The sequence below is a fragment of the Phoxinus phoxinus genome, assembly GCF_949152265.1.
Source record: "Phoxinus phoxinus genome assembly, chromosome: 5".
NCBI lineage: Eukaryota > Metazoa > Chordata > Actinopteri > Cypriniformes > Leuciscidae > Phoxinus > Phoxinus phoxinus.
The window spans coordinates 19,041,874-19,064,700 of record NC_136880.1 but is presented as its reverse complement, the minus strand read 5'-3'; the positions used below and the strand labels follow the sequence as shown (position 1 = coordinate 19,064,700).

Below are 22,827 nucleotides of genomic sequence, written 5' to 3'. Positions count from 1 at the left end.
ATAATAAATAATAATAAATAATAATCCGAAGGAAAACAATAGGGCCTTCGCCTTTTCAAGGCTTGGGCCCTAATAATAAATAATAATCCGAAGAAAAACAATAGGGCCTTCGCCTTTTCAAGGCTTGGGCCCTAATAAATAAAGAAACTTTGATGTAAAGATTTTCCATTTTAGGTGCATGCATGTCATATCACTAACAAAAAATATATAAAGATTTATCAATCATAAGGTGTTAAGATAGTTTCAGGTAAAGACCAGAAACTTCAGGAATACACATGACTGCTTTATAAACCTTATCACTTAATCGGATTAACGGATTATTATGCTTTAATAATGTGACAATTGAATCTTTCTAGGTTGCGGACTGTATTGGACAGAGGTGTCCCGATGCTCTTGTGTGCGGTGGCTTCTGACTCCAGTCTGGTGTACCAGAGGCTGTGTGATGGCCTTCTGACCCCTGACCCTCCAGTGGACATCCAAGACCAAGGCCGCCGACAGCATCGCAAACGGAGGCTACAGACGTGAGATGAGCACACAGGCAGATTGTGATCTGATGTGTGGATTGGGTAGTATTATGAGGCTGGTTTAAATGCATTCATGAACTTATTTTGTCCTTGAAGAGAGACTGAATTGATAAGATAATCTCAGGAATGGACCATATTTGTTTTATAAGACAACTTATTGCAGTATTACACTTAAACAACACCAATGAGCTGCTTTTTTTTTTAAACTCAAATACTTGAAATGACATGTAAAATGACACATTTCATAATTCCCCAAAAAAGTCAAACGGAGAAAGCTGCAAAATAAATCGTTTTTATTGTTGAAACCATCTTCATTTACTCACCCTGTCATTCCAAATCCAGAAGACTTGTTCATGTTCGACACACAAGATGAAATCTGAGAGATTTCTGTCTTCATTGAAACTCCACTCCACCAAAACTTTGACGCTCAAAAAAAGTTCAGACGTAAAAAAGCAATCTGTATGAATCAAGGGGTTTAATCCAAATCTTCTGACGAGAGGTGACCATTTATAAATGTAGTATTTCATTCACATATAAATATTGATCAACACATACATAGAGCTCATCAAATATGGTAAACAGACGTACAATCGTACTTGTTTAAAGGGATAGCTCACCCAAAATGTTTTATTCGGTCATAATTTACTCAGTTGTTCCCTGTATAAGTTTATCTCTTTAGCTGAACACAAAAGGAGATATTTTGAAAAATACGGGTAACCAAACAGGCTCAAGGCCCCATTGACTTCCATATTATGAAAAAAAAAAAAAAAAAAATGAGATCAACCGAGATTCTTCACAATATCTTTTATGTCCAACTGAAGAAAGAAACTCATACAGGTTTGGAACAACATGAGGGCGAGTAGATGATAGTGTAAACTATCCCTTTAACATGCAAGATCCACTGAGGTTTTTGTTCTAGCACGTCAAGCAAGCTCGGTTCAGCTTCTGTTTACCGTATTTGATTTGCTCCATGAATGTTGAGTAAATGACTATTTAATTTTTTGGGAGAATAGACACTTTAACATTAACAATACAGAGCTGGAAAATACATCAATAAACCAGTTGCCATTGCTTGTCCTTAGTTAGTTGGTCAATGTGTATTTATTTATTCATTCTTTCACTCGGCATCACATTTACTGCATTTTTGGCATTAATGTTTGGCCCAACTGTGGTAGGTACATAGAGAACCTAAGCATATATGTGGGGTATTATTCACTTTAGTGTGAAAATACAGAAATTAATGGCTTACCGTTGTCTCTCGTATCAGAAAAGAAAACACTGTGTGCTTAAGGCTATGGCAAGTTGCTGTCATACTGTAAAAGGAAGAAGCACTTCCTGATAATAAAACTTATCCGTGTAAAACTTTCTGAAGGCTGGTTTTGAAACTTGTACTGGTTTACAACTAAAGAAAAGTGAATATAAATGTCAAGAGAACGGATGACATCTTCCTGTTATATAGAACAAAATGAGTATCTGCAAACTACATGACCATAAGGTACTGTAACTGGAGTCTCTAAACATGGCTAGATGCTGTGATCTATCTCCACATGTCCAACATGTCCTCAAGACCGGCCCTGAAGGAACTGCACTGCTCTCATCCAACAACAAATCTAGTTATGATACATACAGCACTGCTGTCCTGAGCGTTGTAACAACTCAAAAGAAAAAGGTCAAAAAGACACGTACATAAAACACTGGGTGAAAAATACTTGCTCACGTAGTAAAAAAAAACAAAAAAAAAACTGGAATGCTAGAAATGGCCTCGTGTTTCTGTCCAGATTCTTTCACTTCCTGTGTCTCAACAGCATGGACAGAATCACGCAAGTCTCTCGGTAAGCAAGTCCTCCTTAGGAGATATCATCTCCACCATGTGTAGTGTCCATGTCAAAGGTAGCGTGAAATCCAGGATTCTCTGCATGGCTCTCTCCACTGAATGTAGTCTATGAGTAGGAGAAGGCTTATGGGTAGTGTAAGGCAAGGGATTGAGGAACAGTCTGAAAATGGCTTTCCCACTCAAAACTTGGGCCAAGTCTCCTTAACCGTGGCCTTTTTGTGCCCCCTGCCGTTTAAATACTAGTCCTCAAGAGTCTCAAATACTGACCAGTAAGACATTTGGGAGTGTGGACTGTAAACGGAGTGAATAACAGGGCTGAAAGTCACTTAACCCCACGCTCTTGAAGATTAGTACCCGTTGGGTGAGGAGGCATGAAAAGGAGTCGTAAGGAACTTTGGGACAGGATCGACTCAATGTTGGCCCGGATCAAACGTCTCGGCATGCTATGTCATATCCTCGTCCTCCGAGCAGTAGTCCCGTCCCTGTAAAAGTAAAAGTACCTCTGAATAAATGGCAAATAAAGACAGGCTAGATTTTCACATTTTCTCACAACTACAATGCGAGCGACGCAAAGTGACAAAAGACTACAGAACCCTTTAAAATCAGTCATACTGTCTATGCTGGATGTAGTGCGACATGACAAAGCCCCAACAGCAAACTGATACCTCGTTCTATTTCTGACGTACTCCATGTGCTTGCTACTTCTGATACAAAGGACAAATGGATTTGCAACGGTCACTTTGACACATCCAGTGTAGATGGCCTCAGGCTATTTCTGCGCCGAGTATACACGGCGTACAGTGTTCTGTTCTGATGACTATGTGGTTGTTAGTGCTAATTTAAAATAACCCATCTAAAAGTCTATATGATATCCTGGCGCCTTTGGCAAAAATCGTTCATCAAATCACTTAAGGCCATTTCACACTTCACTGACAGACCTACGCTGACAATCCCCAGATTACAGAACGTCAATTCTCAGACATTTCACGACCCGACAAATGCAGATTCAACATGTTGAATAGGCGAGAACATGCACCGTCCAATGGCAACAGAATCAGACAGGGTAACGCACTGATCCGACAAATCCCGACAGTGTCTGTTGCCTTTGACCGACCTGTCTGTGCAGTGTGAATTGGCCTTTAGAAAAGTAATAGCAGACCTCTCCTCAAGTCAAAGGACCGAACATGCCTACCCCTGCCCTAGTGTACACGTAAATAGTATACTTTGGGCTTTAGGGACTTCCCTAAAAAGCCCCTCACCCTACGTATGAGTGATGCTATGTCACATACCTTTTCAATCTTCTCATCCAGCATCTTGAAGAACTCCTGCTGGCTCTCTGAAGAGTGGATACTGAGGAACAGTCAAGGCTTGGTGAACATCTCATTGGTCTTCTTCTCTCAATACTGAATTCTTAATACTCAAGAGCTGAAACCAAACGCAAACTCACCTTATCTTATTACCATTTCCGGTGGCATCTTTATGCCTGCCCTTGTGCAAAAGTGTGCTCTTTTCCTGAAACGCATACAAGAGGAAAAAGAAATGTTCTCCAGGAAGATAAAATGATTCTGATTATATATATATATATATAGGATGTATCAATCTTTACCAAGTTCTCTTGGTTCCGTGAGTTCGCCCGCTCCTCTTCTCCATGCATGTACTTCACCTTCTCAACTCCTTTCAGTTTATACTCATCTACAACACAGAAACAGTCAACTGGAAACAGGATTCTTCATCCACTTTACTTTAGTAATTAAGTGACTTTTCTGATTCAAACAGGATATTCAACCAAAAAGTAGGATGGAACCAAAATGTACGTTTGTAGTGGATTCTGGAGAACGGATCCACAAGACACACTTTTTTGGAGCCTAATGGATCCAATAAAACCAGAAACTAAAAAAGTAAATTTTATTTTAAATAGACTTCAAGGTTCCTTGTTCAAGCCCCACAAGAACAAGACATGACCTGTGATCACAGTTTCGAGGGCAGTTCAATCCAGGTTCCTCCAGAGGGAATTGTCTCTATAATAGCTGAACTGTAATTCACTTAAAAAAGCACCTGCTAAATCACTACTTACACTAATAGGACTGTAAAAACTGCTTTGTAATATACGCATTCAAGAGCTTCAAGCATATACCACTTGGTTCTCGAGTTCATTTAGACCCACATCTGGGTTTTTCCTGACAATGTTTTGCTCATTAATGTACTGCAGCAGTAGAAATTTGGTCAAAATTGAGTCACAATTACAATAATTTAGTTTTAGATGAAGTACAATATATATGTATAAACACCATAAAATATCAATGAAACCTTTTAATGTTTTTAAAAGATGTCTCTTACGCTCCCCAATGCTGCATTAGCTTATTTTATATAGAAACACTACAGTAAAAACTGTAATATTGTGAAATATTATTACAATTAATGTAATTTATTCCCATAATAGTAAAGCTGAATTTTCAGCAGCCATTACCTCAGTCTTCAGCGTCACTACGGTTCGGTTCGCTATCTCAATCAATATACAGTCAATTCAGAGTCAGGAATTTTAAATTAAATTCAACTCTGTCTCTGTCTCCATAAATATGGTATAGATTATTATAACATGAAGATGGGAGCACAGCTGGGACACTGACCGGAGAAGGCATCTCCGTTGCTGTAGGCCTTACCCCGGCCCTCTTCATCACTGGGTACAGATGACAACTGCTTGGCTGAGGTGCAGCCCATCGCCTCACTTCCTCTCCTCTCCTTCCTGCATGGCACTCTCTACTGCACCTGACACAGCAAATACAGGTGTGAGCTGCAAATAAAGCCATCTACATAAACCAAAGCAGAATACAGTGACACACAGTCTAACATGGAGCTTAGTCTCTCTGTACTGATATACACTGAACTTAACCTTCATATCTGGGTGTGTCACACTTGTGTTTCCTCCGTGCTGAGCAGCTGATATGAATTTGGGTTAATAGGACACGTTGGCGTGTTTGGACATCAGTGAGTAACGTCTGTGTAGTTTATGTGCAAAGAGCGAGGCCTGATCTCAGATCAGATTGTATGTCATTAGAAATTAAGAAAGAGAGTAGAAATGGGGGGATGAACTGATAAGAAAAAAAGGTTTGTGAAGATTAAGCGCACAGAGCATAAACAAGTATGAGGTTTCATGTGCTCAATGCCAATTTTTCAGAAAATTCTGTTGATTTTGTTTCAAAATCCTATTTTTTCTGTTGTAATTTTTCTAGATTCCATTTGAAAATTTTCTGTATACTGTTTTAATGGTTATATAACATTTTATAAGCAATAAAAAGCAAGTCTAATTAATCAAAATATATTTTTTAAAAGCCCTATGAATTTTTTTTCAAAATTCTGTTTTCAATTTGAATGGTTTACTTAAGTCTTAATAATCAAGTAGCATGTATAACCAGGTCAATTCATAAAACTTTAACATCTTACATTACATAAATTGGTGTTAAATTTTAAAGCTCTGAACAACAGAGGTTTACTGTTCAAATTAAAACATGGACATTTTTTTTTTTATTCCTTTAAAAACATTTTTTTAAGTATTTTTACTTTGAGAAGTACGCTCTACTGTACAATAGTAATATATTCCTGTCACAATTTCATCAAGTTAAAAACCAAACTTTTATATTGGCGGGTTGTAGCGGGTTCTATGTGTATATGATGATAGTTTTCACAAATAAAATGGTGACAGGATTCCGAGGTTCCGCATATTCTATTATAATAGCTGATATTTGGGGTAATAAAACAATTCCTATATAGATTTATTCAAGTTTTGGACACTAAGCCACAAATGTATGATGTCATTGCATGCAAGCACAGGTGCAGCTAACCACATTACAGTTGACAACCAGAAAGTCATGAATCATTGTTCCTCCTAAGGAAACTGGTTTCAGGCAGGTTTCCAAGGTAAAGAAACCAGTTTGCTTTTAGATCATGTCTAATGATCTTCAAAAAATTCAAGTGAGCTTAACCAGAGACAAATAGCTGAGATGAGCCACTGACATTACAATGAATGGGAGAAACTGAAATGCCCAATAGAGAGCTGCAGGAATGAGTACTGGACCTGGAAACCTGGAGTTAGCATTTTTGCATTTTAGGTTGCATTGTCCTGAAGCCAATGTGTTTTTGAACGAGTTTCTGGTTAAATGCCTGAAATAAGGTCTGTGGTTAAGTTAACACAAGCTCAAGATATTTTCTTGTTGTATTATATGACATAAAATACCACACAGATGAAAACATGGTTGCTAACAAGTGGCTATAAACTATTCCAATTAAAACGTGCAAATTAAAAAATATATATATAAAAGAAAAAGTGTCAGAACTTTAGTAATGGTGATGTTGAAGTAATTAATGCGTGGTATAGTTCATTTATAGCCTAACTTTAGCTTTTTACTCATGGCAAATTTCAAATGATACTGTAGGTATATTTGGAAAGAATGAATCATTGTAGAGAGAGAGTGGGGTGATTTTTTCTAGAAAATGTTCTAGAACACACACACACACACACTAAATTTAAATAAAAAAATCTGAATATCTTCATTAAAATGGGTCATGTACATTAATGTGACTTTTAAAGAATGGTCTTGTAAGAGCAGACTTTTATAATTCAAAGACGTCATTTCTTGTGCATGAGAATTATCCAATCAGGGCACGCATGCAGCACGTCCAGCTGGAGCCTCGCTCGCGCATAAAGGGCCCTTGTGTGGCATCAAAAGAGCTGCAAGCAGTGGCAGTCAATCCAATGAGGCAGAACTAATCGCTCTCCGAGGTGAGAGCAGAACCGTTAACTCACACCACGGCACGTACAAACCACAGAGCTCAAGAACAAGTGACAACTGTTCCCGTGCGCTGATCCTTACCAGCGCGACACGTTTGTGCACGAAACATCAACTAACAGCAGAATTATTGATAATATTCATCATAGAGCAGAGCGCACCCGTGACGTTTTCTTCCCCTTTCAAAACTAACATTGCATTCTTGTAGCAAACGAGCAATGTGGCCTAGTAGCGAATGTGCATAATAATAAACACTTCATAACGAAACCATAAACAAAACGCACTCAAACCAGCTGCGCTTCCACTGCAGATCGTCACAATCGCGTACAGCTACAAACGGTTGTTGACGCACATTAAATCAAATCGGATGCGATTATGTTTTGTTGGTATCGGTAATGTTCACCAGAACAGGACAACAACAATGGTCGCGACGCAAAGGCACATTTGACTCGAATTCTGTACACTATGAACACAGAATGGGGTGAGAGCGCAATAAAACACTTTATGCAGCTAATCTTACCTTCAGTGCAGATGCAGAGTTTAATAGCGCTATTCGTGATCAGGAAAAAAGCGCTCAAGCGGGATCAGCTCAATTCAGATCAGCCCACAGCCGTGAATAATCGATGCAGAAACTGAATCGTCGAGCGACACGATCAGTGTGCACAGACAGAAGCAGTCGAGCACGATTAGTTCAACGGATGACTTGATTGATGCAAAAACACATGTAAAAACGGATTTAAAAGACATAAAAATATATATGTGTGACATATCTTGCGGGACTGTTCATTTATAAAATAGTTTTTAAAGACGTTTGTACATTTATCACCGAACATTTTTCTTTATTTATGAAAAATAACTTTTTTTTAAGTTCACAAAAGCAGATTTAGTAAACAAACGACTATATTCATTGTTTTTGAAAACTAAACCAAGCATTAGGCAATATTCCAATCATTATTTTTTAAACCCTAAACCTGTACTTTATAATACTGTAAAACAATTTTTATAATAGCCATACTGTAACTGTTTGTTCAACAGATATAAACAACATATATATTTAAATATAATTTTAAGACTCAGTCCACAGACGTGAATAGTTGGTTGAAACCTTGAGACTGATCTATGCCCATATATATACTATGTATGTTTGAAATTAACACCCGTTAATCCACTGTGGCGTGTAACGCATATCAACACACAAGCCAATTAATTTGATGGTTTATGATTCCTAAATTATGGGCTATCCCTTTGCATGGCATCGTTGTCAGAGCTCTTCTCCTAAAAGTACATACACACACACATATAGCTAACACACACACAGTATCATACACCTTGCTATTTTGCCCTCCAGAACTGGCTTTATTCTTCGTGGCAGAGATTCAACAAGGTGCTGAAAACATACCCTTTTTTGGACAATTCCATTGATTGAGATCTGGTGACTGTGGAGAGTTTAGTGACTCACCGTCATGTTCAAGAAACCAGTTTGAGATTATTTGAGCTTTGTGACGCGTGTTATCCTGCTGGAGGTGGTCATCAGAAGATGGAAACACTGTGGTCATATTATAAAGAGATGGAGATGGTCAGCAACAATACTCAGGAAGGCTGTGGTGTTTAAACGATGCTCAACTGGTACTGAGGGACCCGAAGTGTGCAAAGAAAATATCCTCCACACCATTAGTCAAGTCAAGTCACCTTCATTTATATAGCGCTTTTAACAATATAGTTTCAAAGCAGCTTTACAGTGATAATAGGAAATTAAAGTAACAGAGATTGTTTGGCTTTACAGCAGCTCTAGAATAAAGTTATTGTCCAGCTAAAGTTAGTTTTAATTGATTCACATCCGTCGCAAAGATCATTAGTTATTAACTTAGGGGCCGCTAACACGACACCGTTCTAACAGAAAACCCTTCACGCGATCCGGCCGCTCATTTGCACAAAACAGTGCTTGGCGGCTCGAGAACGCAAACCTTGAAATACAGTTAGGTCCATATATATTTGGACACAGGCACAATTTTCATACTTTTGGTTCTGTATACCACCAGAATAAAATTAAAATGAAACAATCAATATGAATTTGAAGTGCAGACTTTCAGCTTTAATTAAAGGGGTTGAACAAAAATATCAAGTAAACATTTTAAGAACTGCAACCATTTTTATACACAGTACCCCTATTTTCAGGGGCTCAAATGTAATTGGACAAATTAATATAATCATAAATAAAATGTTCATTTTTAATATTTTGTTGAGAATCCTTTGCAGGCAATGACTGCCTGAAGTCTGGAACTCATGGACATCACCAAAGACTGGGTTTCCTGCTTTGTGATGCTTTGCCAGGCCTTAACTGCAGCTGTCTTCAGCTGTTGTTTGTTTGTAGGTCTTTCTGCCTTTAGTTTTACCTTCAGCAAGTGAAATGCATGCTCGATCGGGTTGAGATCAGGTGATTGACTCGGCCATTGCAGAATATTCCACTTCTTTTCCTTAAAAAACTCCTGGGTTGCTTTTGCAGTGTGTTTTGGATCATTGTCCATCTGTACTGTGAAGCGCCGTCCAACCAACTTTGCTGCATTTGGCTTAATCTGGGCAGACAGTATATTCCTATACACTTCAGAATTCATCCGGCTGCTTCTGTCTTCTGTTACATCATCAATAAACACCAGTGATCCAGTGCCACTGGAAGCCATGCATGCCCATGCCATCACACTGCCTCCACCATGTTTAACAGAAGATGTTGTATTCTTTGGATCATGAGCTGTTCCAAGCTTTCTCCATACTTTTTTCTTCCCGTCATTTTGGTACATGTTGATTTTAGTTTCATCCGTCCAAAGAATGCTTTTCCAGAACTGGTCAGGCTTTTTTAGATGCTTTTTGGCAAAGTCTAATCTGGCCTTTCTATTCTTGATGCTTACGAATGGTTTGCACCTTGTGGTGAACCCTCTGTATTTGTTCTCGTGAAGTCTTCTCTTGATTGTAGACTTTGACAATGACACGCCTACCTCCTGGAGAGTGTCCTTCACTTGGCTGGATGTTGTGAATGGGTTTTTCTTTACCATGGAGAGGATCCTGCGATCATCTACCACTGTTGTCTTCCGTGGACGTCCAGGCCTTTTTATGTTGCTGAGCTCACCAGTGGATTCTTTTTTTCTCAGAATGTACCAAACTGTTGATTTGGCCACTCCTAATATTCCTGCTATCTCTCGGATGGATTTATTTTGTTTTTGAAGCCTAATGATGGCCTGTTTTACTTGCATGGAGAGCTCTTTTGAACGCATGATGTAGGTTCACAGCAATATATTCCAAATGCAAATACTACACTTAGAATCAACTCCAGACCTTTTACCTGTTTAATTAATGAATAAATAACGAAGGAATAGCCCACACCTGTCCATGAAATCACTTTTGATTCAATTGTCCAATTACTTTTGGTCCCTTGAAAAAGGGGGGGTGGCTCTCCCAAGAGCTGTAATTCCTAAACCCTTCCTCCAATTTGGATGTAAATACCCTCAAATTAAACCTGAGAGTGTGCACTTTCAGCCCATATCCATTAAATAACTATAGCTTGAATATGTGTTGGTAAATACCTGAAAAAAAGAAAAACTGTGCCTGTGTCCAAATACATATGGACCTAACTGTAGGTTACAAGGTGCAAGCATTGAAAAAAAATATATATATATTTTTTTACTTTATAACTTTTACTTTACTCCACGTAAACTGCACGTTTGAATACATGTGTGCAGTCAAGTAGTCTTTCTTTACAAATTGACCTCAAATGACTTGTCTGGCCTTAAAAATTCATAATATAGAATTTTTTTTCGCTTCCGCGTATCCATGTGAACTGGAATCATTTTGACAAAGTTTTATCTGTACAGAGGTAAAGGGAAGGAGGCCTTCACAGGGGAGAGACTATAGCCCCTTTCACACAGAGATTCCGGAAAATACATGGATAAAGTGACCCGGGATTTGACCCGGGTTCGTTTGAAAATGGTTCATTCACACTGCCAGTGATTTGCCGGAATCAGAGAGCGCGTTCACACACAACCCGGGTATGTCCCGGATAGACGCGTGACGTTATGATGTGACGTATAAGGTACGCACGCTCGATCATTTTTTTTCGGATTCGGTCGTACACTAACGCATCACGTACCGTTCCACAAAGCTGGCGAACGATCTCAGCTTCGGCGCGGATTGCAAGGAGCTCTCGGGTCTCTGCTTCAGTCCAGTTTGCAGACATCTTTTCGTTCTTTCTTGTATCGATGACGAACACAAACTTTCTTCTAACAGAGTAACAGAGTCGCACGATAACTGTCATTGCGAAGGCTCGTGCATCATCACTACGACACACCCCTTACGGCATTTGTCCTGGCTTTTGTTCACACAGCGCGCGTTCCGGGTCTGAACACGGCAATGTTACTAGGTCCCCAACCCGGCATCGATCCCGGCATTAAACCCGGGTCGTGTTTGCGTTCACACAGAAGGCGTTCCGGCAATTTGCCGGCAATTTGCCGGGTTCAAAGTGCTGTGTGAATGGGGCTTAGTTGACACTTCAGGACTGCATTGTCGTCGTGTCCAGGCGCAGGTCCTTCATCAGATCCGGATACGGCCTGATACGGTAAACCTCGGGATAAACAGAGAGACTATTAGCAGAGACGCAATACTTCTTATGATGTAACGAGTACATCAGGATTTATGGGACCAACACCAGCAGCCTGAACCGTTGATACAAGGCATGGATCCGTGCTTTCATGTTTTTCTCACCAAATTGATTAAAAAATAAAATTGTTGCACCTCTTGATTCATACTTTTAAGCATTGGACTATTTAAATCCAAACAGGGATTTCTTCCCCCCTTCTCCACATAAATGGTTACATCTCTGTTAGGCACAAAAATCCTAACAATTTAAACATAGTATCAAACTACATCCTTTTATTTGTGTTTGTTTCTTTATTACTTGCCTACATATGTTTCTAGGATCCAATTTTCTAGGGTTGGTGTAATGCCGGACCTTTTGCAATGCGAAATCCGGAAAGAATTTGAGGTAACACACACACCCTCTTCCGGCCAACTCATCTGAACTCTGCTGTTAGTTCAAATGTGTCACTTTATGCCAACCAGTCAAATAAATTGCTTCACTTTAAAATAGACTGAAGTTCAAGCGTGAAGACAACAGCAAAAATGGTGTTGCAGACGATGATTGTTCGCGTCGCCGACAGTCTGCCACTTGCTGCATCTATGCAAGAAGACGAGCAGGTAACGTTATGAATGAACCCACGTCAGCACAACAAACGTCAAAAATCCGTACGAAGTTAAAATACAAAACGTTTTAGTGTGATGTAAATGAGGGGATACACTCAGAAGGGTGTTACTTACCGAGTCTTTGTTATTGCTGTTTTCTTTTGCCATTGAGATTGTATACTACTTTTACATAAAGCGTTAAGTTACTAACGTAATGATCTCTGCAGTCTGGCCGAGACCTCCAGAAGTATCAGAGTCAAGCCAAGCAGCTTTGCCGAAAACTCAACGAACAGAGTCCTGCACGCTGCACTTTAGAGGCCGGTGCCATGAGCTTCCAGTAAGTGCCAACACACACACCAGATGCTTGCTGAATTAACACTTGAACTGAGCTAATAAGTACATGATACAGAATTGTAGTTCTAGTTCAAGGAAATAGAATGAAATGAAAAATAAAAAAAGATTTCAGTAAGAATTGAATAACATAAATACTGTATGTTAACCATAGTAGAAGAAAAGCTAATTTCAGAATTATTTCTCACATTTACTAAAGTATGTATTTGTCCAAACATCAATATATAGGCCTAGCTAATAAATAGATTCAGATTTTATTGTCAATTTTAACTTTTTTTTAAAGTTATCTGGAAAGAATGTTGTGTAAATGGACAAAAATCATTAGTCAGTTTTGAGAAGTGTCACAATAAATATGCAGATATGGTTGACATTTGAAGTATTTAATTTTCTGGGTAAAACTAACAGAACAATTAGGTCTCATTAGTTAATACTTTAACTAACACAAACTAACAATTGAGTAAATATATTTCTACAGCATTTATTTGCCTTAGATAATGTCACTTGATAATGTTCATATTCATGCTAGTTTAATTAACTAATGTTAACAGATATAACTTTTGCCTTAAATGTTGAGATTATAATTAGTTAAGATTAATAAATGCTTTTGAAGTATTGTTCATCATTTATTTAATGTTAATGGGATAGTTTACCCAAAAATTAAAATTCTGTCATTATTTACTCAACCTCATGTTGTTCCAAAACCGTAACACTTTCATTCATCTTTGGACACAAATTAAGATTTTTTTTTTTTTTTTGGATGAAATCTGAGAGCTTTCTGTCCCTTCCTTTGACAAATACGCAACTGACATATCAGAAAGTTCATAAAGCGATCATAAAACTAATCCATACAATCTTTGGGTGAACAACTGAAACCTCATTTTAAAGTGTTACGATTTTTTTGCTGCAAAATCTGTGGAACTAAGATGTGTCTGTTGTGTGACTGTTTGAATTGAATTTGAGTAAATTATTGTTCCTGTCAATACAATTAAATTTAAAACTCAACATCCCAACAACTCGTGAACCTGAAAGGGGACCAATTTTCAAATTCAGACAGTCTGATAGACGAGCATAGAGTTTGTTGTTGTTTCTGGATGATGACGTCACGCTTCATAAACCCATCTTGTTTTCCAGCTATGCCATTGAGAAAGGAGTGTGTTACTTGGCCTTATGTGAAGCAGCCTTCCCCAAGAAACTAGTGTTTGGCTATCTGGAGGAGCTGGAGAGAGAATTCAGTGAGCAGTATGGGGCGAAGGTCCTGTCAGTGTCACGGCCGTACTTTTTTATCGAATTCGGTGAGACACATCTCATTTATATCAGTGCAATTAGAATGTACAATTTAACTCGCTCAAGGTTTATATACACTACTGTTCAACAGTTAAAGTCCCCCTGTGGTGAAAATCAAGTTTTTAATGTTTGTTTATACAAACATTGTGGTGTTTTTAATGTGCTTTAAGACAAACCATGTGCAAGTTCAAAAGTCAGCACCATTGCTGAGTATTTTCTCCTTAACACTGCAGTGAACCAAAGACAGTCTCAAAAACGCGGTTTGAAACCACTGGTGTTTCTGACGTCACAAACTACCTTGTAACCAATCAGGTCAACGTGTGATCGTCAACGAGTGGATCTCTGAGCCGTGTGAGTGGAGGCGGGGCTAATTTGCATATTCATAGAACCCATATACTAAATGAGGCAATGGTGTAGACTTACCTTCAATCTATTTTAAGGCATGAAGAATTTTTTTTTCCATGGAAAAAAACGTTTAAATGTGTAATTTTGGTGATCAAATATTAGTTTTAAGGGACACAATTGACTACAGGGGACTTTAAGTAAGTTTTTTTAAAGAAATTAAATTATTTTATTCAGCAAGGACCAAATTGATCAAATGTGAGAATAAAGACAATAATGTTACAAAATATTTCTATTTCAAATAAATGCTGTTCTTTTGAACTTAAAAATATTAAGCAGTTTTCTGCTTAAATATCAGTAGTTTTCAACATTGATAATAAGAAATGTTTCTTGAGCATCCAGTCAGAATGATTTCAGCTTTACCATCACAGGATTAAATTACACTTTAAAATGTATTAAAATAGAAAACAGCTATTTTAATAGCTCAAAATATTACAGTTTTACTGTATTTTTGATCACATAAATGCAGCCTTGGAGAGACTTCTTTCATTTACAGCTTTCCTGTAGCTCAGTGGTAAGAGCATTGCGTTAACAACGCAAGGTTGTGGGTTCGATCCCAGGGGATTGCACATACCTATGTATAGATGTATAGGATAATGGAAAGTAAGTCGCTTTGGATAAAAGCGTCTGCCAAATGCATAAATGTAAATGTAAATTTAAAAATCTTACCGACCCCAAACTTTTGAACAGTAGCGTATAAACTTGCCAGTGTTCTTGAGTAAGACCACTATCCGCTGGTTACTTAAGCGTGCCGTCTTTGTAGTCTGCACGTTTTACTGAATAAATGTCCCCTACATGGCAAATTAGTTGAATGACATTGTGGACCAAATGATTCCCATTTGTCTCCAGACACGTACATTCAGAAAACCAAAAAGTTATACGTCGACGGCAGAGCACGAAGAAATCTGGGCAGCGTCAATTCAGAGTTACACGATGTCCAGAGGATCATGGTCGCTAATATAGAGGAAGTGCTTCAGCGTGGAGAAGCCTTATCTGGTGAGTGAACACTACCTGCATCCTGCTTCAGTCTCAAAATACTGTGTGTAAAAGCATTATATAGTCTTCTACGTTTGATAAATGCAATTAAAGCGTGTTTCCTGCCTTATCTTTCTGTAGCTTTGGATTCCAAAGCTAGTAACCTGTCCAGCCTGTCTAAGAAGTACCGCAGCGATGCCAAATATCTCAACACACGCTCCACCTATGCTAAAGTGGCCGCCGGAGCTGTCATTTTGATCACACTCATCGTGTATGTGCGCTTCTGGTGGCTGTGAATATGCATGACAAAATCAGGCAGAAATTCTCAGGGCCTCACTCACAAAGATGTTTCGGACACCAAAGAGTCTGTTCCGGCCTTAAGGTTGTGTCTGTTTGAGACACTGAATGTAGCTTTTGTCAAGGTCATAATGATGCTGTTGTCTTTTTACAGTTGTACCTTGCTTTATTTATAATCAGTGGAAGGTGTTAATGATGTACTTGTTACCTTGTATGTCTTCAGTATGTTCATAACAGAGCTATGCAAAGTATATGTGGGGTTTATCTGTACCTGGTGGTGAAACAATTAAGCATCTTTGTTGGGAACATATTTTAAGTGCCCACTGTCTCAAAAACATTTTTAATTAGTGATTCATTTGTAAAATGTGAAGGTGGTTTTCTAAGAACACCAGAGTAAATGTAGACAAAAGAATTGTAATGGTTTATTGTTTACAAATAATTCATGCAAAATAGTCACACTTGAATGCATTCGTTCACTTAACATATTTCAAAGATGATAAATGGTCACTGATGTCTGACAGGGTACAAATATATACATGGGTTTTTAACGAATCACAAAATAACAGCTGCTCAACGCATTACCCAGTTCTGTTCGAAATCCAGATTTATAGCTGGAGATTTAGACAACGAGGTCGAAGTCATCTCGCTGAAAGAACAAACAAAATTGTGATGTTAAATTAGCAATCAGTTTAAAAACTATTTTTTTAGATTACCGGTAACCATTTCTTTCTAGAAAATCAGATTCTCCTGATGCACTATATTTAGTATGCAGGGAGGTATTTATCAATGAAATATGAACATATTTTTCCTGAATTCATTTGATTAAGGAGAAGCTTTGTGTACAGTACTGTTCAAAAGTTTAGAGTTACACATCAAGAAATGTACATTTGCCATGTAATAAAAAAAAAAAGATTTCTACTTCAAATAAATGCTGTTCTTTAGAACTTTCTATTCATTAAAGAATCCTAAAGAAAAGTATCAAATGTAAATTACATTTTAAAAATATTTTACAAAATAAAAGTTTTTAAAGTAACTTTTTCAGAATATTACTTTTCACGTTTTTTCTTAGGCAAATAAAATACAGCCTTGATGAAAGACTTAAAAAAAATGTGTACAGTAATGTATAAACTCTACAGGATGAGGAACTCCTATTACTCCTCCACATACCTCCTCATTGTAGTTCATGACATGTTGTTTGATCTTGGATGAGTCCACCCATGTGATGAAGTCTTCCATACTCCTGTAACAATATTGCACAATAAAATAACTACAGTTGTAAATAAAAAACATTTCAGTTGCTGCAGACTCATAAATGTCAATATGTTCAAATTAAATGTGTGATATTAATTTCTTCAATGGGCATCAGAAAAAAAGTAATGAGGGTTTTCATTACTAACCTTGTTACAAGAAACGCAGGATCAGTGACAATCTCAGGCCCAACACGAATATCTGTTGCTCAGTCAAGAAGAATTTTACGGTGACAATTAAAGGGCACCTATTATGGAATTTTTAAATGTACCTTTCATGTAGTGTGTAACATAGATCTAAGTGAACAAAAACATCCTGCAAAGTTTGAAATATGAAAGTGCACCGTATATAAAGTTATTGTCTTTCAAAAGTAAGAGTCGACTCGGAGTCATTTTTATGAATCGTTAGAAGACCGAAGCTTTTTCTCTGACTAGATGACGTCAACTTGTCAAGTTATTAGAATACGATACGCCCACTTATTGCGCTCCAAGGCCAGGGAAAATATCATGGCGACGAGACGCTGTGTTCTGAAGTGCGACTCAAAAGCAACATTTTTCATCTGCCCAAGGAGGAGCATTTGAAGACTAAGTGGCTACAATTCACTACCACAGAAGTATAGTCCGAGCCTTGTGCTTTGTTCGCGTCATTTTGAAGACGATTGCTTTTTAAATGCAATCAAACTTGGATTCGCGAGTCGGCTGATATTGAAGGAAGGTTCAGTTCCAAGTGTATTTGCATCAGCTTCCTCCTCCGTATCACAACCTGTAAGTGTTATTAATAATTCTTGCTTTTATATTTTATGTAGCATGCTTAATAATTATTTTGTTTGTTGTGTAAGCACCGTTTAGCTTCTAGGTCTTCAATGACAATTGTATTGAGATATGTGAAGTGTAGTGTCGTTGTTTTCGGAGTTGTCTAAAGAATAGAGTAATACCTCGTAGTAACGTAACTGCATTTTTTTTTTTTTTGTAAAAACGTTATGTTTATGCATCGGGCTAACGCAAACAAAGACTGATTGTGCTTTTACAATATGAACTCTGGGCTATGCTCGCTAACATAACATTAAATTCTTTATCTTATTTTTCCGTTTTTTACTACAAACTATAAAGCAGTGGACTATAATCATTATTATAATACAATTTAATTGATAAAAGCATCATTGCACTCCGTGTTAAACAATAAGTATTATCTCTGTAAACACTGCTGGGTCATCTGACCAATCAACGCAGATTAGCGTCGCGCAGAGGAGGGGTTTGGAAAAGTGAGTCGTTGAACGAATCATTTGGGAGTCGGTGAGCAAATCAGGTAAAAATAAATGCATATTATACGACAACAAAAGTGTTTTTTGTCATTGCATGCACGTAAAACTGTTGTTGGGGACTCCCTAAACAACATTAGGAACATTTTAAATGTCATAATAGGTGCCCTTTAAGCAAATACATTTTCTTCACATAAATTGAATACAAAAGTAAAAGAAATGACAGTGAACAAATAATTTGTATGGAAGCTTGATTCTGCACAGGAATAAACATTAAAAATGGTCATTTGCGACTTATCACAGAATTGAGACTTTTTTTTACTGACAATTACAAGTTTATATCTCAATTTTGCTAAATATTACAAAAAAAGGTACACCTAGCAGAATTGAGACTTTTTTTCCTCTCAATTACAAGTTTATATCTCGCAATCTCATATAAACTGGTAATTGTGAGTTTATCCTGACTTTGAATAGTGTCCATTTATTAATATAGCGGCGTTATGATATCATACTGTTATGATGAACTATATGTGCTTCTCCACTGACGTTCTGAGTTGTTCAGAGCGTTTCTGATGATTGTTAGAAGGCCGCTGTCTGACTCTGAGATGGCGCACAGGAACAGGGTTTGTGTAACATTAGCAACACATTATTAGCTGTGTGATAAAGTACTCAAGCAAAAGGCTTATCATATTAATTACCATTATGTGTCCGACATTGTAAAGAGCGATACATGAAAGAGATTCTGGTACATCGACGTGTTCACTCTTCCACTTCTTCTGAATCAGTTTCTGGTTCAAACATACATGGCTGAATTAAACCAGTATTTCCACTTGCCATTGTACAGTGTTTACTACAGCAAAGTTGAGCGAATGAATGGATCAGGAATTCTGAGCTGGTGTGAGTGAGTGGAGGCGGGGCTAATTTGCATACTCATCGATTTGCGTCTACTAAATGAAGCAAGGGTGTAGAGTTACATTCAAGCTATTTTAAGGCACGAGGAAAGAATTTACAGAAAAAAAACTAATTTGTCATTTTGAAGATCAAAGATTAGTTTTAAGTATAATATATAAGTAAGTTTGAATATTAAGTACACATACAGAGTTCAGTGTTATTTCTAACTGAAGGATACGGCCCTGCTCGATGAAGGTTGTGGCCGTCTTCAGGCTTGGAGCCATACGCAGTTTCAGCATGATTGTGGGAAGCCGTCTCCTAAAGAAAACAACAGCAAACAGGGAAAAATAACACATTTGAACTGACAGAAGGAACAAAACTATACAACTATTTTATAAACTCGAATTTGACCCGTTTACTTTTATGTTATTGTTTTTTTCCTCCCCTCATTGGTTTAGATATGCTGTACACACGGTTGCACTTGTTATATATACTGCTGTAATTTCTATGATCAAATGTTGCAGTGCATCTTACCTGCAGAATGCAGATGCAGACACTTCATTTGCAAGGGACAGATTCTGCTTGGTGGGAATCAAACCGATACTGTAGCTGCAAAAGAGAAACACACACACACACACGATCTTCAGATGTAATGACTGCAGTTCAATTGCAATTAGGCACCCCCTAAACATCCAGAAGTTCCCAAACTTACAGTTTTTCCACGAAAGTGCTTGTACTTTGAGCTCTGAAGCCATCTTTTTCGTCCAAGTCCCGTATTTTCTGTGCCAATTCTCTGATATTTCGACTAAGTTTGTTGTATCTACAGAGAAATAATTAACGTATTAGATTCATAAGTAATGTTTGGACTGAATACATACACTATCATCGGTCTCCTCTAAAATACGAATGAACATGTGCTTTAAATACATATTTACTGTTAACAATGCTTACTCACTTGGTGTAATCTTCCCTCTTCTCAATACGATACCTCCTCAATATTTTAACCTCGTGTAAATTGTTGTCAACCTCCCAGTTAATAAAATCAACTTTCTTCAAGAGTTTCTGCTCGTGAAATTTCAATTTACGAACCATTTTACGAATAAAACCGGCCTATATTTATCACTAAACGTGTTATTTTCCTCAGGTTATCATTCACACGCGTGCTTTTCATTCGCGGTTGTTTTCTGTATAGAATGCAGGGCTCCACACTGGCGCCCAGTGGTCAGGAGGAGAAAGACAACGACATTTAAAAAAAAAAATTTTTCCCACAATAATACAATTAAAGTGTAATAAATAATAATATGGATAATATAATGAATTCGTTTCACTTTAAATCTTTTGTTGTTTCTATATTTCTCTGTTCAAATTCATATTTCTAATCTTCATTATTGTTCAACATCAAATCGTGTATTTTTAAATCGTGTATATATATATATAGCACATTTAATATAAAAAACTAAACATAAATATAATAAAATACAATAATATTAATATATAATATCATATATTTTTTTAACCCTACCAAAACAAGTTGCATGTATATAATTTATATAATATAACATTTTTATTTCTGCTTACAGATGTCTCATCCGAAGTAATTACTCAACAATATTAGCCTACAACTATATATATATATGTTTATATCTTCTTCTATTTTTAAGATAGGAGCTATACCGTCTTTTTGGAATGAACGTGCTATTTTGTTTAAATAAATTAGTGCCGATTACAGAAACTAAGATTTTTCTTTCAGATATAAATTTAAATTATGATAATTTTATTATAGAATATTTCAGAATGTATTCTGCTGATGTGAAATCCCTTTGTCGCTCATTTAAGAATATATCAAAACCTCTCAAGATCAATTTCATTTTGAAAAATATAATTTTTGCTCCAGAAAAAAAGGTGCATCCAAGGGATCGACCCATCGGTAGATGTCACTGTAAGCAAATTTCCATCTTCATTTGAAATGTTTTAGGGAAACTGACACGAGTCACGAGTCACGACAGAAACATGAGTGTCAAACATAGTTTCACTTGGGCTGAAAGTGTGGTTAAGGAAGTAATCGTTTTCATTTTAAATGAATCAGATGCAATACTCAGGGCTTCACTGCACACCTGTGCCTCTTGGACTCCACGTTCACTCAGCACAACACATCTGAGCTGCATTTGTGTGAGACCAGGTATAGTACAAACTAAACACATCTTTACACCTTTTATCTAATTTTTTATATTTAAAATTGCAACCACGGGAGGAGCGGAACTATAAATCCCTACTTTTAGACAGCATTCGGACGTCATGACGTCAAACCCAGCGGGCACCTTGATATCAATTTGACGTCAAAAGTTAGTCAAGACTTGATCAAGATACTGCATTCTAATAATATCTTCAACAAACTTGGTGGCCTGTCCTTCCCATTAAAGTGTAACTTTTTGCCTGGCAAGTTACCCATTTCCTTATCAAACTTTCATCAACAATGCCTTCTATCGTGGAAATTGTGTTTTGTCCATAGCTTTTCTCCCCACAAAGTTCTCCTTTGGAACAACGGGGATATAACCGTCAGGAAAAAGTCTCTCTTTTTTCCTAGATGGTTCAACAATAACTTTAATTGCATTCTATCTGTCTTTGATGATTTTGGTCATATTCTAACTTACAAGCAATTTTTGAATTTCCATAATTTTCCTGTTCCACCAAAAGAATATAATACATTGATAAAAGCTATCCCAGCTGGCTTAATCCAGTTAATTAAAAATCATCTTAACTTCAGTAAAGTTAACAGTGTTTATCCAGCCTTACGCTTGGGCGGTATTGACTTTTTGGATCGTAAATGCAACAACAGACATATTCGCACAATTTTTCAAATGAAGAGAAAGATTACTCCAAGGGGTAAATTCTATTGGGGATCCCTTGTAACAAACGTAAATTGGAAAAAGGCCTGGCTTTTGCCTTCTAAATTTTGTGTATCCAACAAAGTTAAGGAAATTCATTATAAAATCCTTCATAAAATCTATCCTGTTAACTTATCCATCTCTAAATATTTTGATATTGATGAAACTTGCTCTTTTTGTGGTTTTGTTGAAGAAACAGCCGCCCATTTATTTTGTAATTGTAATGTAACCAATAGATTTTGGGTTGAATTAAGCTCTTTTCTTTTTAGCCCTACAAATGTGACCCACACCTTCACTCTCAAAGAGGTTATCTTTTATTATGAAAACCCAAAGTTGCGGTCCCTTGAATATATTGTTAATTTCTTTATCTTGTATGCAAAATTCTTCATCCACAAGCAAAAATGGCTCAAGTCTCCTTTAAGCTTTCCTCTTTTTCTTGCTGAACTTAACTCTTTTATTTCATCCCTTAAAAATAACAAAAAAAGTGCAAAATTTTTGATGCATTATGATGATTTATTCAAAGATATGATTTAACATTATTATTGTTATGCTTTTCTTTTCTTTTTTTTTGTGTATGTATATTTACATAATTTGATGTATGCAAATCCAGGATATTCATGTTTTCTGTAGTGTATCATTGTTTGTTCATTGTAAATGATACATCCTTGCTTAACATCCCTGAGCTTGTTGTTATGTATAAGTTTGCAATAAAAAAAAAAAGATACTGCATTTAATTTTAAGGTCGGTTTGAAAGGCAATGTCTTTCAGTGGTAATTAGGTGAAAAAAGAAAGTAAATACCCACACTGAAATTGGTTGTATGCAGGTCAATATGTTTGACATTCAGTTCAAATCAATGTAGACGGTTGG

General features: G+C 37.0%; 5 protein-coding genes across 12 annotated transcripts in view; 3 read left to right on the top strand and 2 right to left on the bottom strand.

The window, feature by feature from the left end:
• Positions 1-814, top strand: part of tsen15 (TSEN15 tRNA splicing endonuclease subunit) — an 18,787-nt gene extending 17,973 nt beyond the window's left edge. For both annotated transcript variants that reach the window (XM_079612456.1, XM_079612455.1), the window contains exon 5: positions 357-814. In XM_079612456.1, coding sequence (XP_079468582.1) covers positions 357-525 — 169 coding nt within the window. In that variant the 3' untranslated portion in view covers positions 526-814. The remainder of the gene's footprint in view (positions 1-356) is intronic.
• LOC306998411 (uncharacterized protein C1orf21 homolog) lies at positions 801-7,842 on the bottom strand. 2 transcript variants are annotated; one of them, XM_079612457.1, is made up of 6 exons: positions 7,663-7,842; positions 4,986-5,124; positions 3,965-4,050; positions 3,806-3,870; positions 3,648-3,708; positions 801-2,840 (listed from the first exon to the last, which is right to left on the bottom strand). In XM_079612457.1, the coding sequence occupies exons 2-6, from the start codon at positions 5,074-5,076 to the stop codon at positions 2,802-2,804; spliced, it is 342 nt and encodes a 113-aa protein (XP_079468583.1). In that variant the 5' UTR covers positions 5,077-5,124; positions 7,663-7,842; the 3' UTR covers positions 801-2,801. The 2 variants fall into 2 exon arrangements, with proteins under 2 accessions (XP_079468583.1, XP_079468584.1); XM_079612458.1 differs by having other exon boundaries at positions 5,019-5,124; positions 7,663-7,814.
• sec22ba (SEC22 homolog B, vesicle trafficking protein a) lies at positions 6,992-18,490 on the top strand. The gene is made up of 8 exons (XM_079612451.1): positions 6,992-7,135; positions 12,105-12,171; positions 12,277-12,383; positions 12,596-12,705; positions 13,851-14,011; positions 15,255-15,401; positions 15,522-17,154; positions 18,347-18,490. The coding sequence occupies exons 3-7, from the start codon at positions 12,309-12,311 to the stop codon at positions 15,674-15,676; spliced, it is 648 nt and encodes a 215-aa protein (XP_079468577.1). The 5' UTR covers positions 6,992-7,135; positions 12,105-12,171; positions 12,277-12,308; the 3' UTR covers positions 15,677-17,154; positions 18,347-18,490.
• Positions 16,087-22,827, bottom strand: imp3 (IMP U3 small nucleolar ribonucleoprotein 3). Of its 2 annotated transcripts, none has more exons than XM_079612453.1 (7): positions 22,763-22,827; positions 19,787-19,894; positions 19,609-19,683; positions 19,313-19,392; positions 17,075-17,126; positions 16,845-16,917; positions 16,087-16,323 (listed from the first exon to the last, which is right to left on the bottom strand). In XM_079612453.1, exons 1-7 carry the CDS (start codon positions 22,798-22,800, stop codon positions 16,297-16,299), a joined length of 453 nt encoding a protein of 150 aa, XP_079468579.1. In that variant the 5' UTR covers positions 22,801-22,827; the 3' UTR covers positions 16,087-16,296. The 2 variants fall into 2 exon arrangements, with proteins under 2 accessions (XP_079468579.1, XP_079468578.1); XM_079612452.1 differs by lacking the exon at positions 22,763-22,827 and adding an exon at positions 20,030-20,341.
• Positions 20,967-22,827, top strand: part of slc35a3b (solute carrier family 35 member A3b) — a 28,354-nt gene continuing 26,493 nt past the window's right edge. For 2 of the 5 annotated variants that reach the window (XM_079612449.1, XM_079612446.1), the window contains exons 1-2: positions 20,967-21,013; positions 21,161-21,253. The gene's annotated coding sequence lies outside the window, so the exon portion shown is untranslated. The other 3 variants (XM_079612447.1, XM_079612448.1, XM_079612445.1) reach the window with 3 other exon arrangements.